The sequence below is a fragment of the Haliaeetus albicilla genome, chromosome 3, assembly GCF_947461875.1.
Source record: "Haliaeetus albicilla chromosome 3, bHalAlb1.1, whole genome shotgun sequence".
NCBI lineage: Eukaryota > Metazoa > Chordata > Aves > Accipitriformes > Accipitridae > Haliaeetus > Haliaeetus albicilla.
Window position 1 is genome coordinate 10,132,259 of NC_091485.1, and position 15,184 is coordinate 10,147,442.

The 15,184-nt window shown below is 35.5% G+C and overlaps 1 protein-coding gene across 4 annotated transcripts in view; it reads right to left on the reverse strand.

The window, feature by feature from the left end:
- Positions 1-15,184, reverse strand: part of INVS (inversin) — a 99,311-nt gene that overhangs the window by 23,497 nt on the left and 60,630 nt on the right. For all 4 annotated transcript variants that reach the window (XM_069778809.1, XM_069778810.1, XM_069778811.1 and 1 more), the window contains 5 exons: positions 13,504-13,675; positions 8,652-8,807; positions 6,900-7,129; positions 5,180-5,286; positions 1,624-1,836 (listed from right to left, as the gene is read on the reverse strand). In XM_069778809.1, coding sequence (XP_069634910.1) covers positions 1,624-1,836; positions 5,180-5,286; positions 6,900-7,129; positions 8,652-8,807; positions 13,504-13,675 — 878 coding nt within the window. The remainder of the gene's footprint in view (positions 1-1,623; positions 1,837-5,179; positions 5,287-6,899; positions 7,130-8,651; positions 8,808-13,503; positions 13,676-15,184) is intronic.

Sequence of the window (15,184 nt, forward strand, 5' to 3'; positions counted from 1 at the left end):
CCTTCAGTTTATTACAGATCATAAAATTGCAATTAAATAAAATTTGTTATGTGACAACTTGATTTGCTTGTACACTCCAATTGTATTTTAATTCTGTTTTTATGGTATTTGGTACACAGACTTTGTTTCTATTGTGTTCAAACAAATCAACAACAGCTTAGTAAGTTTCAGAAAGTACATAAGAAATTCACAAAGGAAAACAATTATAAGAACACCCCCAAATTTCCATGAGGCAATCCTTTCTCATTTAATCTTCTAGATGGGGTATCACGGATTCTTCTAAAAATGACTGTCATCACAAAGACTAAAATTACCTCATTTGGTAAAGTCAGTTGTGACCACACAGCAAGAAGCAGAGTTCTCCAAATTAAAAATAAATATATAAGATACTTGGGATATTTTCAAAGGCTTCTCCATGCATGGGTTTGACTTCTACTGACTTCAGCAGAAAAGGCAAATAGTAGGAGGGCTGCAAGTTACAACTTTAGGATCTAAAGATGTGAGCAAGAGATTAGTTATTTGATATTTCTAGCTTTGGTTCTTACTGGCTATTAACAATTATTAACCAGTATAGCAGTAGCATTCAAACCCAATGAAGGTCAGACTGGCCAGTTACGCAGAACATCAAACTACCAAATTTGAAATAGAGCAGAGTGCAGCTGAATTTGTCTATGATAGGCGGATGCAACAAAAATACTTCTAGGTACAATAATTATGTTGTGTATTTATTCATATGACCTCTCTTTACATAAATAATACTATGAAATCATGCAGAAATCTTTCAGACTGTTTTTTCATTCCAGAATCAGATTTCTTCAAGAGAAACCAGGTGCTAATTTGTTCTTCTTCATATTATGAATCTAAGGATAAAGCCCAAGAAAGCGAAGTATTTTGATGATCATTTATGTACCTTCTGATTTTAGAATTTCACCATTTTGCTACCATTACCTCATTTAAATAAGGTAGAAACGCAGTCAGAACCTACACGTCTTACAAATAACTATTTGCATTGCATGTGTTAGTTACCTATAATATAATACAATGATTTCATGGTAACTCTCTAATTCAAGAGCAGAAAATGTAAGTGCAGAGAATGATACTGCCAAGACAGAAGCTGCAAATAAAATCCAGGAGTTCAGTTTGCTACAAAAGCACAACCTCCCCTGTGAAACAGTTAAGCCTTATTAAGCCAGGCTTTTCCTGTTTGTTTTTTTTTTCTTCATCTACTTACTAATTTCTTCGCAAAACTGATATCAAAGACTTGATAAGTCAATAATTAATTCCATTACCTTAGAGTGATAAATGTTTTCCAAGCCTTTTTATCATCATACAGAATGTCAGTTAAAGATTCATGGATGCTAACATGCTAGTTTCTCAGATTTTGGTATTTTGTCTTGTTCTTGTATATTATATAAAGCTTGTTATTTAATTTGGGATTATCTAGAAAATAATTTCCATCTATAAGGGTATATGGAAAAAAAATCCATTATAAGCTTCTCACAGTTTCATGAATTTTACTAAGAGGAACAATAAATGATGATAAGTAACAAAATCGTACACTGATATACACAAACTTATGACAAATGTCTATTTGCTGGAGTAGATTTCAAGTCTCAGACTTACTTGGCAGCAGCATCTTTTCTCAACTGTTCATGTTTCATTAGAAGATTCTTCCTCTCTTGAAAAGCCTTTCTAACTTTGTATCCTTTGTAGACAGCCTGAATTTTGAAAGCAGCGATGTCCTGTATGGCCGCTATAGACAGAGCCCCATGTTCTAGCATGAACTGAATCACTTCATGGTGTTCACCAAGCAAGGCATAATCAAGTGGAGTATATCTAAAAAAAACCCACAACAAAACAAACCCACAACTATTATCATGGAACTAGAATTCTAACCATAATGTCCATTTCCTTCATCCTCATTTCATAATAAGGCAACTTCTAGTATGAAGACAGATTAAACACTGTTCTCAGTAGGCTGTTTTACTAATTTTTTAATATTATTTTCCTCTTCCTTTCCTTACTCATTCTACACACCGTGACTATGTTTGAGGCTTATTTTAGTCTCCTAATACAGGGGGTCGGGGACGGGACGATGACACACACGACACACACTATATGAAGTGTTGGGTCAAAAACCTCCAAAGCCCTATCCATAGAATTAACTGCTTTAGGCAAGCAGTCTTGAAAAAGTGTTATTGAGGTTCTCATATAGAAATATAGTTTAAATGAAAAAAAAAGTTAAAACATTTTTTATGCTATTTTCATATGAATTTAAGTTTTAGAGATTTACTGTCAAATCTGGCTTAGCTTCTATAGCAATGACTGAGGACAGTATGACTGACCAAGCAGCAGGATTACACTTGCATCAAGGGATAATACATTTTCTTTTAAAGCACTAGGAAGACTTAAGTCTGTTTTCAAATGGACACAGGTGCTAAAAATACTAAATGGCTTTGGTTTTTAATGGTGTCAAAGATGCCTAAGCCCTTTTAAAAATAATTCTCATATTTCCCATTGTCAACACAGGAGCAAATTTTACATACCTCCCTCACCAACACTGAAACATTAGGCAGAGACATTTAGTGACTGAAAATTATCAGTCACAAGCCATAATCAAGACCATATAATACAAGACTACCAAATAGCAAGTGTCAATGCATGCGATTGTGAAAATTAGGGCTCTTCTTGATGGTAACTTGCAAGGACGCAATGCTGGTAAGCAAAGAAAAACAGACAGAAAGCACAATTGGACTTGCCACGCAGCAAGGATTTGATGGAAGGATTAACAGTATCTGAACTGAAGTGTCTGCAGGAATAAAGACAGTGACATAACATGAAAATTTGTATGTCAAGGTGTGCTGCTGATAGCATTTAAAGAGATACAGATTTTTGATAACCCAGGAATGGGAACTTCAGAAGGGACTTCATTTCAGAAAAACACATTTTTAAAGTATACCTAGTTTTGAATATTTTAATTAACAGGTACAAAAGATACTAAAGTAAACATCATGTTACTACCATGTATGTACAAAGACAATGTATTATATTATGGATCCCAGTCATGGAGGCTCATATTTTTAAATATGGATTCTCTAACTCCATTAGAGCTACCTCTGAAAGTAAAAAAATCACTCAAATCTGAATACGGGTTTGTACGACTGGACGCTACCCATTCAAGGCTGCTCACATACGCTCCTCACAACCAGCCATTACTCTGTTGTGTCAGTTCAAAGCCTGTTATAAATTTTCTTTTCCACTGGTTATCTCTAAAGCAGATAGCTTTTAAATCAAGCTGGCTTCACAGGAAAACACACAAAGACGACATCAGCCATCAGGTGTTACATGTAATTTAGCATGAAGTTGGTCAAGCAGCAGTTAGCCTGTCATCACATGATGCACCCAGGACATCAAGTTGGATTATGAAACAAATTTGCAAAGAACAACAAACCTACCACCCTCCAGACTTAATCACATATCTGCAAGCATGTGATCTAGCTTAAAAACCTAGATGCAATCTCAGGTCCATCTTTTCACAAACCTATTTAGTTTTAACCACTATGTTTGAATTTTGAACTGGTATCTCATATTGCGCTCTAAGAAAGTGAAGAAGGGAAGCTTCTTTCTATAGGTATGTCGGGAAAAAATTCACTATTTGGTGAAATTATTACTGATTAAAAAACAATTTCATCCAATTACAGATGAATCATATCCATGAAATTATTTTTACTCTCTCTTACAACACTCAACTTGATTTTTCCACTTTCCATACTTCTGATCTCTTAACAATGAAACAAGGTTTTGTAGATGTTTACTAAGAGGCCATTGTGCGATTTTTATATACAATATATGTATTTTTAGGAGAATTATAATTAAAGACTGATTCATCTAGAAATATTGGGAATCTGTTTCGTTCTCTACATGGACTAGCACTTAAGGGCTGACATTTGGAATACTGCCAGTTATATTTTGAGTAATCTAGTTTTATACATAAGAACATATATTAATGCCAGAAGGGAAAAAAAAAAAAAGATACTAACTGAATGACTACACTAAAATCACAGCTAAGGACTTTTCCTGACATTTGAGCATCATTAGTACATTTCTGCAAAGTAAGGAAAATAGCAGCCTCCTTTCTGGCAAAATAGTGGCTTTTAATCTTACTTATTAAGAGTAATTTAATTACAAGTGTTTATTTAATTTTCTATCAAAAATTACTAAAGAGACCATTGGCACTACTTAATTAGGAACTACTTATACTTTCATTTGTGTTTCTCAATAAAAAAATAAGAACAGAAAAGGAAGAGATATCTGAGTCATTTAGAGTAGAGAACAAAAGAGAAATGATGGGGGAATAAAGCAATTAAAAACTGGGATACGTATGGAAGTCTCAAGTTTAGCACTAAAATATAGGGTTTCAAAGTCCTTAAGTTCTTTAAAATGTTGAAATATTCAAATTTATATGGCATACTAATCATAATTTTATTTATAATTATGAGGAGGTCATCTACTCTAAAAAAGGCATTATAAATTTCTGCTAATAGTAATTATCTTCATGGTCAGGTGACTAATTTGAACTCCACAACCCAAATCACTTTTAAAAAACTACTCATTATATGTCAATGAAAGACAAAGAAAAGAGATGCAAATGTACTGTCTCTTTATGATTATAGGAGGATTTTATTTTTTTTTAAACTAGGCCTTTAGAATACAGTTAACCACCAGGTAATTTGTAATCACTATTTTAAAACATAACATTACATTTCTCCCATTTTCTTTCTTCTCACGGTATTCCTACCAAATAGAAAAGAAAGATTCCGGTCTACTCCAACAGCAGCAGAAATGCCTTTTCATCCTTTGTCCATTCATATCCACTGTTGACTTCACATAAATGAAAAAGATCTTTAAAATTTAAAAGATCTTTAATATTTCAAACAAGACTAGAATGAGCAAATACTCAAGTTCAAGGTTCAAAAGTATAAACAGTTGAAGTTGCAATGTCTTGCTTAAAGAAGAGATTTTTCACATTGGAAAAGCTGCTTCCACTGAAGCCCAAGATTACAGCACTCCTTTTAGATACAAGATCACAATTCTCTGGCAATATCCAAACACTTAACATTTAAATCAGTATGAAGCACTTTTGCTAATTTACGAAATAATGCATTCAGATAAGAAATACCTCTCCTCACTGTTCTCCATATGATTAGGGAAAGCATCAAAACCAAGCAGCAACTTTATAGCATCAAGGTAGCCATTGTTACAGAGCCAGTGCAAAGCAGTTCTTCCCTGTGAACAATAAAACAGAACAAAAATAAATACTATCCCCAAACTCTATCATGCCACAATAAAAGTCATAAATCATACTGTAATTCAATGCTTTTCTGGACATGAAGGACAAACTAATTGTTTGAAATAAACTTCCTTGTTAAAATAAAAGAATACAGCACTTAAAAATGAAGTAACTTTTTTTTTTTAAAACAAGATTACACCACTAGTGCTTTTTAACCTAAAGCAGCTGAAAAACAGCATTAGGAGACTAGTTCTAGAGTTGCTTTCTTTGCAGCTATGCCGCCCAGGTCTGAAGCGGCTCTCATCAACCTTTGTTGTTCAGACTGTTTTCTAGGCTGCTCCAAAACACTGTGACAAGACTGAAAGAAATACTACAGAATTCAAAATCAGATGAAGTTTGAGGAAAGCTTATCAGCCCAGGCAAACAAAGACAAGACTCCAGCTGTGCTTTCAAAATGAGCTTGATTTCAGAAGTCCAGTCTCTCTCACATGAAGCAGAGGTCCAACTCTCAAGCTGTGCTCTACACAGCCAGTTCATATATGACTACTCTTCGGACTGGGATCACAGAACCACAATACAAATACCTCAAGCTCTGTCAATATCAACAAAACATAGATATTTCACTTCACTTCCAGGCCATGCCTCCTGTCTGTGTCTTGCTTTTCTGAACTCCAAATGTAGGAGATACCTAGAAGGCTGGGTACCACAGAAAAACATGAAGGCTTTCGGAGTTCAGTGCTAAACAAGCCACCTCCTGAACCCCAAGGGCTGAAGAGCATGCTGCAGTGTCTCTGTGTGAAGTAGGTGAAGTGGATGTGTCCAGCTGTACTCAAGCTCACGCCATACAGAGCTGGTGTCAGTTTGGAAAATCTCCCCAGCATGCTCTGTAGAACTCATAATACAAAAAACTTTTCCATTACCTGGAATTATGCCCTGCAATGAATAGCTACAGAAAAGTTTAAGAAATTGGGTGAAATTCTTTTAACTGATGAAGTTCTACCAACTTCTGAGAAATTTTGTCGTATAACAAAGAAATCTATTATATTTTGCACAATTATTCTGGCTGCTAATTTCACTTACTGCTTGAATAATGGCACAAAACCCCATATAAACTAATCAGTGGTTGTTTTTTTTTCACCTGGAAGAGTGATACGTATGTGGATACTCATGCGGACAAGTAATTGAAGCAGTTCTTGTGCAATCTCACTTGCAATACCTTACTTGCTCTATCTCTATGCTGAAGAAACACATTACAGACTATAAAATCACATTCCCATGTTGGCTGTTAATAAGAAATGATAGAAGTTAAGAAATCAGATGATTAATATGGCTCCTCATAAGATCACATGTTGATAAGGAAAAGTCAAAAGTGATATGGAAAAATACGAATCTTCAATCATGCTGCATATTAAAATATTACTTTTCATTCAAAATTTTTTAGAAGTGAAGCCATAGAGAAAATTATGTCAGGATGCATCTCCTTTTGTGATAAACAGCAGCAAATATGCTTCTGTGTCCCAGATAAGAGAATTACCTTGAAGAAAAGGAAAATGTTTTGATTTATGGTTATTCTAAAGTTAATTAAGTAGCCCAGTGAAGAACAACATACCTCTTTATCCTGAATATTTGGATCTGCATTGTTTTCCAGTAACACTACCATGCAGTTAATGTAACCTCCATAAGCAGCACACTGCAAAGGTGTTCTACCTGCATAATCCTGTACATTAGGGTTGATTTTATTTTCTATCAAGATTTGGCACACGTCAGCATTTCCTCCCAGGGCTGCCCAGTGAAGGGGTGAATGGCCATCTTGGTCAACCAAATCTACTCTTGCTCCTCCTGTAACAACAAATACATTTTTGAAACCAGAATTTTTTAACATAAAAATAAAATACTTTTGAATGCAAAGAAAAGAAAAGAATAAGATTATGTTCAACCAGAACTTATTTGGTAAACTGACAATTCAGAGAAATATTTCTGAAAGTAACTTCAACTTTGTTACTCAAATCCTAAAACCTAAATCAAAATTAATTGGGAATGAAATAGTTTCAGTGAGGGTCAGGCATCTGATTTTTTTACAAGCTTCTGAGTATCTTCTCAGATGCTTCAGAATCTCCAGATTTGTCAAATGCCCTTGGAAAACCTAGCCTTTATTTGTTTCAGGCCTATTAATTTTCAGTGGAACTTTTATTTCTTAACAACAAAATCACTTTTGAAAATTAGACTTCAGATGAAAACACTTTTTAAATCTCTAAAGCAGACAAGATAAAACATTCACAGTGTAAGAATGACTTTTGAAAACAGCTTGATTTTTTTTTCATTTGAGCATGCTAAGACTCTTTTATGCAGATAATTAATTTCAATATGTGTTCTTGTAAGATGTAAAAAGTCCGTACAAAAATGAAACTCCACAAATGTAAAAACCTGAACCAACCAGCAACAATGTCTGTCTATATCATAAAATATTTAATTAAACATAACTCAGATTCTGATTACCAAGCTTCTTGGTTACATCTAAAAAAGCTACATGGCATACAGGGTGGGACTAAGAGCTTAAGAGGAGGTTAAAATATGCCCAGCAGATCTCAATGGGAAGCGTGCTTTTTAGTAAGAAAGGTTGGTTGACAGAAATTTGCAACCTGGATACTTCAACTATCCATAAATAGGATAATGTCTCAAGTAGGAGGGAGACTGCTTCCAGCTACTTGGAACATTTCTGTGAAGCTAAAATGACAGAATTTTGCATCTAAGATACCACTGTTCTTCCATCATACTTCTTACACTTCAGCAGAGTTTTTACAATTATCTAAAACTGTGTACATTGTTAAATTTTATTTCTGTCTACAAATAAAATGTTTACTGCTTATAAAAACCAACCAGAGGAAAATATTAATGATTTAGGATTTTTTGTTATCTACCTTCATTAAAAAAATAAAGATTCATTTAAATAGCCAAAAAGTCTTTAAATAAGCCTAAAAATGCTTTCTCACAAAAAGAGAAGAAAGCTTAATTTGGTCTTATTTACTGGAGAAAAAAAAGAAAGAAAAATGACTTGCTGGGGGAAGAGGCGGTTTGAGAGACTAGAATGTACACTTTAAAAGGCTTGAGCAGAAAAGAGCCGTGAAAAGAACTATCCCAATTTTGAAAGTTTTATATTTGACACTTCTAGCCATTTTGCATAACATTCTGATAATCTTTTATATTTACTAGTGCTGCTCCACAAAGGGTACTTACAGACAAAACCTGCTTTAGGGAAGTAATTTTCTACCCCACCTCTTGCTCAGCTATGCTGTTTATTTCCCAGTCCCACAGAAAGAAGCACCAGAACTCTGAACAGGTTTGTAAACTCATAACAGCTGACCTTTAATAAGCGTCTGTATCACTTCTTTGTGTCCCATCTCGCAGGCTCGGAAAAGCGGGGTATGTTTCATGACATCCAAAGCATCTACCTGTGCATTGTGTTCCAGCAGCAATTTCACTGTGCTGACATGGCCAGAAAGGGCAGCAGCATGTAACGCTAAAAAAATAAAGTAATAGGAAAAAGAAATCACAATATAATGACCTTTGGAGGTTCATAATTAGAATGGTCAAAATAAAAATTAATTTCAACCATTTTGGTGGAAAAGGTGCTGAAGAATCATAACAAGTGATCACTAACCACATCTCCTTGCCATACAAGCAAAAAGCAGAAAAATAGCTCTGAAACATGTTTCTAACTTGTAGAAATAGGAATTTTAACATTAACACCACCAAGATTGGCTTATATTGAGGATTTGTGGATGGTTAGCAGCTTCTGATTAATAGAACATAACACAATCTATTACTGCCTCTGTTTTGTGGCATTTCTTACATCACCCCAGTGGAGATGAAACTGCCTATTGCCAGTGAAAGAAAGCTTTCATTATTTCTTTAATGTTTTCCTGAAAATATCTTTTTTATTTCTTTCAAATAAGCAAAGCTGTCTCAACTAAAACAAACTCCAGATAACTACCTAGCTGTTCCCACCCCTTTATTTTTTACAGAATTACTTGGAGAAGATTTTACACAAAATTATGTAGCAAGGCTATCACATCTCACACAGTATCTGCAGCTCCCTGTTTTCTTCAGGAAAAAGAAAAAGATGATGGAAAGACCAGATACTGCATTTTCTCTCATCCCTACAATTTATGAAGTTCAGTTGTATGAACACTATGCAAGTTGATTCTGCAGACTCCTACTCTTCCACAGTTTTCTTTGCCCTTCCATATTTGAACGTATGCAGATTTCACTGAGTCCAAACCAACAAATAACACAGAGCTACGTTAGGTACTTTAGACCTCAGAGGTAAAGACATGGTGTGCTATAACTGAAGTTGCTATCACCTAACACAGCATCCTGTGGGCACTCTCAGCTGGAGTTGAGGAAAGTGTTGAAATGCCAGTCCAACCAGTTCACAGTTCTTTTTGAAGGAAAGGAGAACTACACACAGCAATGAAATTTCAAACCAATGGAAGACACATATACTGGTGATTTCACTTACAATTTGATTTCAAAATGCTGTGGATTATTTTCTATAGTCAGGAATCGAATCAGATAATCTACATTCTCATACTGCCTTACATGTAGAATATTTCACAGATGACAAAATCAAAATAATTTAGAATGAAAATACAAAACAGTGCAATTAATAAACGTGCATTTAGTAAAGTGAATTCAGATTTCCCCATGGAATTTCACAAATATTCATCCTTGGTGAGAATTCAGCCTGCTCAAGCAAGCGAAATGGGGGGCTGAAACAGTACCTAGATGTCTCTACTTGTTTAATGTTAAAAAAGGCAGGGTCAGGATCCAGCAGAGGCATGATACAGAAAGGCACACCACGAAGGCCAACATTAGAAGGAATTGCTTCTTGAACCATAGCCAGAATATCAAAACAGTCAGGCTTTTTTTATTTGCCTGCTACTGTTTACCACTGGTACCTGCTTCACACAGCTTATGAAGCAGTAACCCAGCATAACCTGTTACACAGGCACTACTAAAATGCACAGGTTGTTCATACTGTTTGTGAATCAAATGCAGCCTTAAAACACACAGCCTCTAAATTAGTGATAGTAACTGGAATTGTGACACAGACAAATGAGACACTTCCTACAAGAACTGGGGTCACAGCCAGAGACAGTATGAGAAGTGCTGCCTTAGTAATTGAAATCATGCCTTTAAGATGACACTGGTGTTTAACTGTTGCAGCTAAAAAGCACAGGGGCACCCATGAAAAATATCTGTAAGCAGCAAGATCTGCAGTAGCTATGCGAGTGGGTGGCTATCAGTAGAAATTTGACAAGAATGAGATCCCTACTGCTTCGAACATTTGGATGGGCCTGGGTTTCATGGTCTGACCTCACAGTAAACTCGAGGTTCTGGTTTTTGTACTGCATTTCTTATGAAACCAAAGGCAGTAAACCACTCCATCAGATGACACATGGGGTGTGTATAACAATACAATAGAAAAAGAGCTGCTGTGTCAGCTTGGCCGGTTCTTCCCCCCTATCACTCATTCTGACGCAGGCATCTTGTTTCGCACTTTGTGCTCAATATTTTCTTGTAAGCCAAATTTTCTGTGATGGAGTCACGGTGACTGAAGAGATTCCTCAGCCAGCTGGTCACAATGGGCCCTTTGTTCAGCCGACAGACAGAGCCCTCTCCATTGTACGCGGTGACGGCAGAGCTATAAAGCTGCCCCTGTAATGCTCCTGCAGCGCTGATCTCGGAGAAGAGGGAAATTCCTTTCCCTTGGTGTCATTCTCCTACACAATACGGAGAGTCTCGATGTTCTAGCAAAGCTGAATGGAGAGCTTGCTCTTTTTAAGTAAATGCAAAAGGCTGCGTTAATGCAACATTATAACTAGGCTTAACTGAGTCGGCACACAAAAGTCATAAAAACACAACCTTGAACTCTCCTCAGCAACTGTATCCCAGGCATGGTGGCATGTATGCTATTTTCTATTAGTGCATAGATTCCGGTCAGAATACGACGCTACTTTTCCCTCACCAAAACTTGGGAACGATTAAGAACCGTCGGAAAAAAACCCAGGTCTGAAATCAGAGAGTGATTTACTGGTGGGCTTCCTTTTAAGTTTACAGCTCACTATAATAAAGCCCATGCTACTGCACATGCTTGCACAATGGTAAAGTTCAGATTGCTCGACAGCAAGCGACGAACGGCATAGTTCCCCACTTTAAGACTATTAGTGTGTTCTACACAACGGCAGTTTCAAGTAAATGGAAAATCCATTCATTTCCTTGCATTAAAAGCCCTACAACAAAATCAAGATTAAAAGGTGATTACACATCACTGCTATGAAAGGTTTAAGACTGAAAGATAATAAACTCAACCACCTGAATTATCCAAGCATGAAATCCACACCTGAGTAATTTCAGAAACACAGTATGTGATTACTGTCTGCAAAGAAGAAAACCCTTTGTAAGGAGGTTTGCACAGCAACTACAACATTACTGCACCTTAAGGTCTGAAACAAATACTGTAAGGTATTTAAAAGGGAACTGTCAGGAAGGAGCAAATATAGGTGAGACTGATAAAAGATGAAACAAGACTAGAACTGTAGAATATGTAGCTTATAAAGTCATCAAATTTGAAGACTGAGATTTTATTTGTTGCAATATTTCTTAAAGTAAAAAATTAAAAACTATCATAACTTGGAAATACTGATTTTTTGGTGCGTTCATTTGTAAGGAAAGCGAGAATTTAGATATTTAAATAGAACTTTATGTTAACTGCATTTGGTTTTTTGTGTAAAGACCCACCATACCACCAATTTCAATTTTTTTTGTACAAAAGTAATATTCATACATGCTATCTTTCAAATCCTGAACCATGCAACCCTGACATTGTATTTATTTACCATTTGTATGTTATTCAAAGTGTGATCTCAAAAGAGGAAAACTGTGAAACTTGTATCTTTGTTTCTTGGTTGGGATAGACCTACGCTGCAAGTTCCCTAAATCTAACCATGCAGCTTAGGCTAGTTTGTGTGCGTGTGGCCAAAAGATAATGCTTGAGTATGCTTTAAAGCAAATATATTAAAATTTATATAAACAAACATTGCAATATACATTCTTGTTTGTTTAAAATAACATAGTTTTCAGGAGAAATGCCCTCTACTGTATTATTCATGGGTGTGTGCTCAATCAGCATGGCTATCATTTTACTACTTATTATACATAGGTATACATTTTTGCACTTAACATCTACACTTGTGACCTGGCTGTGACTGGCACGGGGTAGCTCATGACCTCCTCCCACACAGCTTACCCCTGCAGTCCCCTGCTACCAAACCCCTCCAGTTTATGCCCAATATATCCACATTCTCCTCTTTTTTTATTCAGATGTCATCAGCACACTATGCAGCTCCACTACTTTTACCTGTATTTCCAACGCTATTGAATACATATACCCTTCAACACCTGTCTCTCTGTCAGAACTGTCATTCTATTTTTGTTGAAAGTACTACATAGGTACAATACTTCTACCACAAATTCTTTTAATTTTTCATTAAAGGAGATGAATTCATAGTTGCTACAGGAAATTTTGAATTTCATGACTTGCATGCTTGAATTCTGAAACACCGTATTGCATACCTAGCTTGCTTTGGGCAGATAATGGGATGATAAACTTGGGGGACATCAAGTTTAACCTCTTGTTTAGACAAGAGAAGTGTAATAACTCTAATCTTTATTACACTATCTTTACAAGTAACTATGGTACTTATGATTTCCATGACGATAATTTGGCCATTTCACTGGTTAGTTTGCTCTATACTGTTTCAAAGTATTTATTTACTGACAATTTTTTTTAACAGGCATCTTCAGGGAGGGCTTTTTATGCAATTATATTTCATTTTATTCTTCAAAATACAGAACAGCTCTTCCTTTCCCAGGATTACATATCTAACCAAATAGCAGCATAGCACTACATTGCTGCTTCTTGCTATGTTTTAAATGAACTGGTTCAATCTACACAGAAAAGATTTGTTTCTTTCCCACAATAAGGCAAAGAAGTGACTCACACACACATAATTAAACTAATGCAAAAATACTTTCAGGATTAAGGTATGCATCCAGGAAAAGACTAATATAGCTTCTAACAATCTTTTTTATTTGGTGGAAATCACAGTAACTGGAAACATCCAGTTGCTCTTTACTGTAAAGTGTCTTACCTGTGCCAGCATATTTGTCTGTCATATTGATATCGATATCCAATTTTAAAGTCAGCATAGTCCTAATGACATCATCACTGCCTTTGCCAGCTGCCCACATGAAGGATGTTCTTCCCTCAAGATCTGAGTCATCCTTTACGGAAGGATGTTTCAAAAATACTTCAACTGTTTCCTGAAAAGACATATTATTGAAATTAACATTAAAAGGAATCTGTAACAACAAGAAACTATTGTGTCTCATTTAGCTGTTTATGAAGCAAATCAAAGCTTCATTTTTCTTTTTTATGTTTATATAGAGTAATAGCTCAACAGGAGCACTGTACTTTCTGCTATACCCTTTTCCTCGTCAGTGTTCATAGTACATCCTTAACTATGAGTTTAACACTGTCATTTATTTCATATGTCTTTCTTTTTAGTGTCAAACATCATGTGTTCGTCATAAGGAAGTAAAAGGCACTGCAGTCACTGTGAAGAAAGCAATGGGAAAAATATTATCAGCTTATCAAAACTTTACTGTAATAAACTGATGCTAAAAAAAATGTTCCTTCAAAATATTCTGACTTTTTTTTTTTTTACTCCAATTCTAAATATGACTGCACATGCAAATATTTTAGTTTGCCAAACTCTAATAATTTGACTATTCAAAAAAAACCCCCAAAACCAACCCAGGACTTTTGGGGCAACATAGACATATTTCCTATTATTTAATAATATCAACAGGTTACTAACTATTGAAATATTATAAATAAAAAAAGATTAAGGAAATCCTTATACCTGAGTCCAGGCTTTCCGCTGTAAGTCTTACACTAAAATCTCTATTTAAATCAAAGCAAAAAGAATTATTTCTTCAAATGCTGTGTTTGTGTTAAGCTCTCAGCAAACCAGTCCACTTGTTTAACCTGCTGCTAAATTCTTAATAAGCCACACATGAAAGGAAGGGAGAGGAAATCACGACTGCTAGAAAAAGAATTAGGGGAAGAATTTCCTTTTTCTATCTAATGCCTTACAAAGGCTGTGTATTTAACAGCTGGTAAAATCTCTTAAGAGCCACTGATAGGCTAGCCAATACAAACTGAAAAAAAAGTGGGTTTCATTATTTTCTTTTATTTTTGTATTTGTATTAACACTATTTTATCTTTTCCTCCATGTGACCCCAAAATAGCTCTATTGCTGCTCTGGGTAGGATGAGAATTCCTTGGCTATAAGGAATCAAATGCTTATAATCACAAAAGTGTTTAAATGCCTATGTCCTATTGACTAGTTTGGATTTTTTTTAACTACTACTTATTATGTCATCCCTCTAAAGAAATAGGAAATTTCTCGTTTGGCTTATATTAATGTGATCTAAGGTCCTAACTGCTCTGTGAATTTGGGTCCATATCTGAACTATCAGTTTATTGTAAAGGTCCAACCAGAAGTAATGAGGAATGGAAGCAGTAAGCCTTCCACACAAACCAGCAAGTGTTTATAGCTTTGTGTACTCACACTGACCACCACTACACCTCAGACACAAACAGCTACTCATTAGGCCAGCAACTCGGCACCCTACCTCTGCACTGCTTGAAATCCTGCAAAGTGAAAAGCAGTATGAAGGCTGGACCTTTGCAATACTAAGGCACACATCCTACAAGCATAAATAAGTAATTTTATTTTTCCATTAAGTTTTAGGAAAGCAATGTTT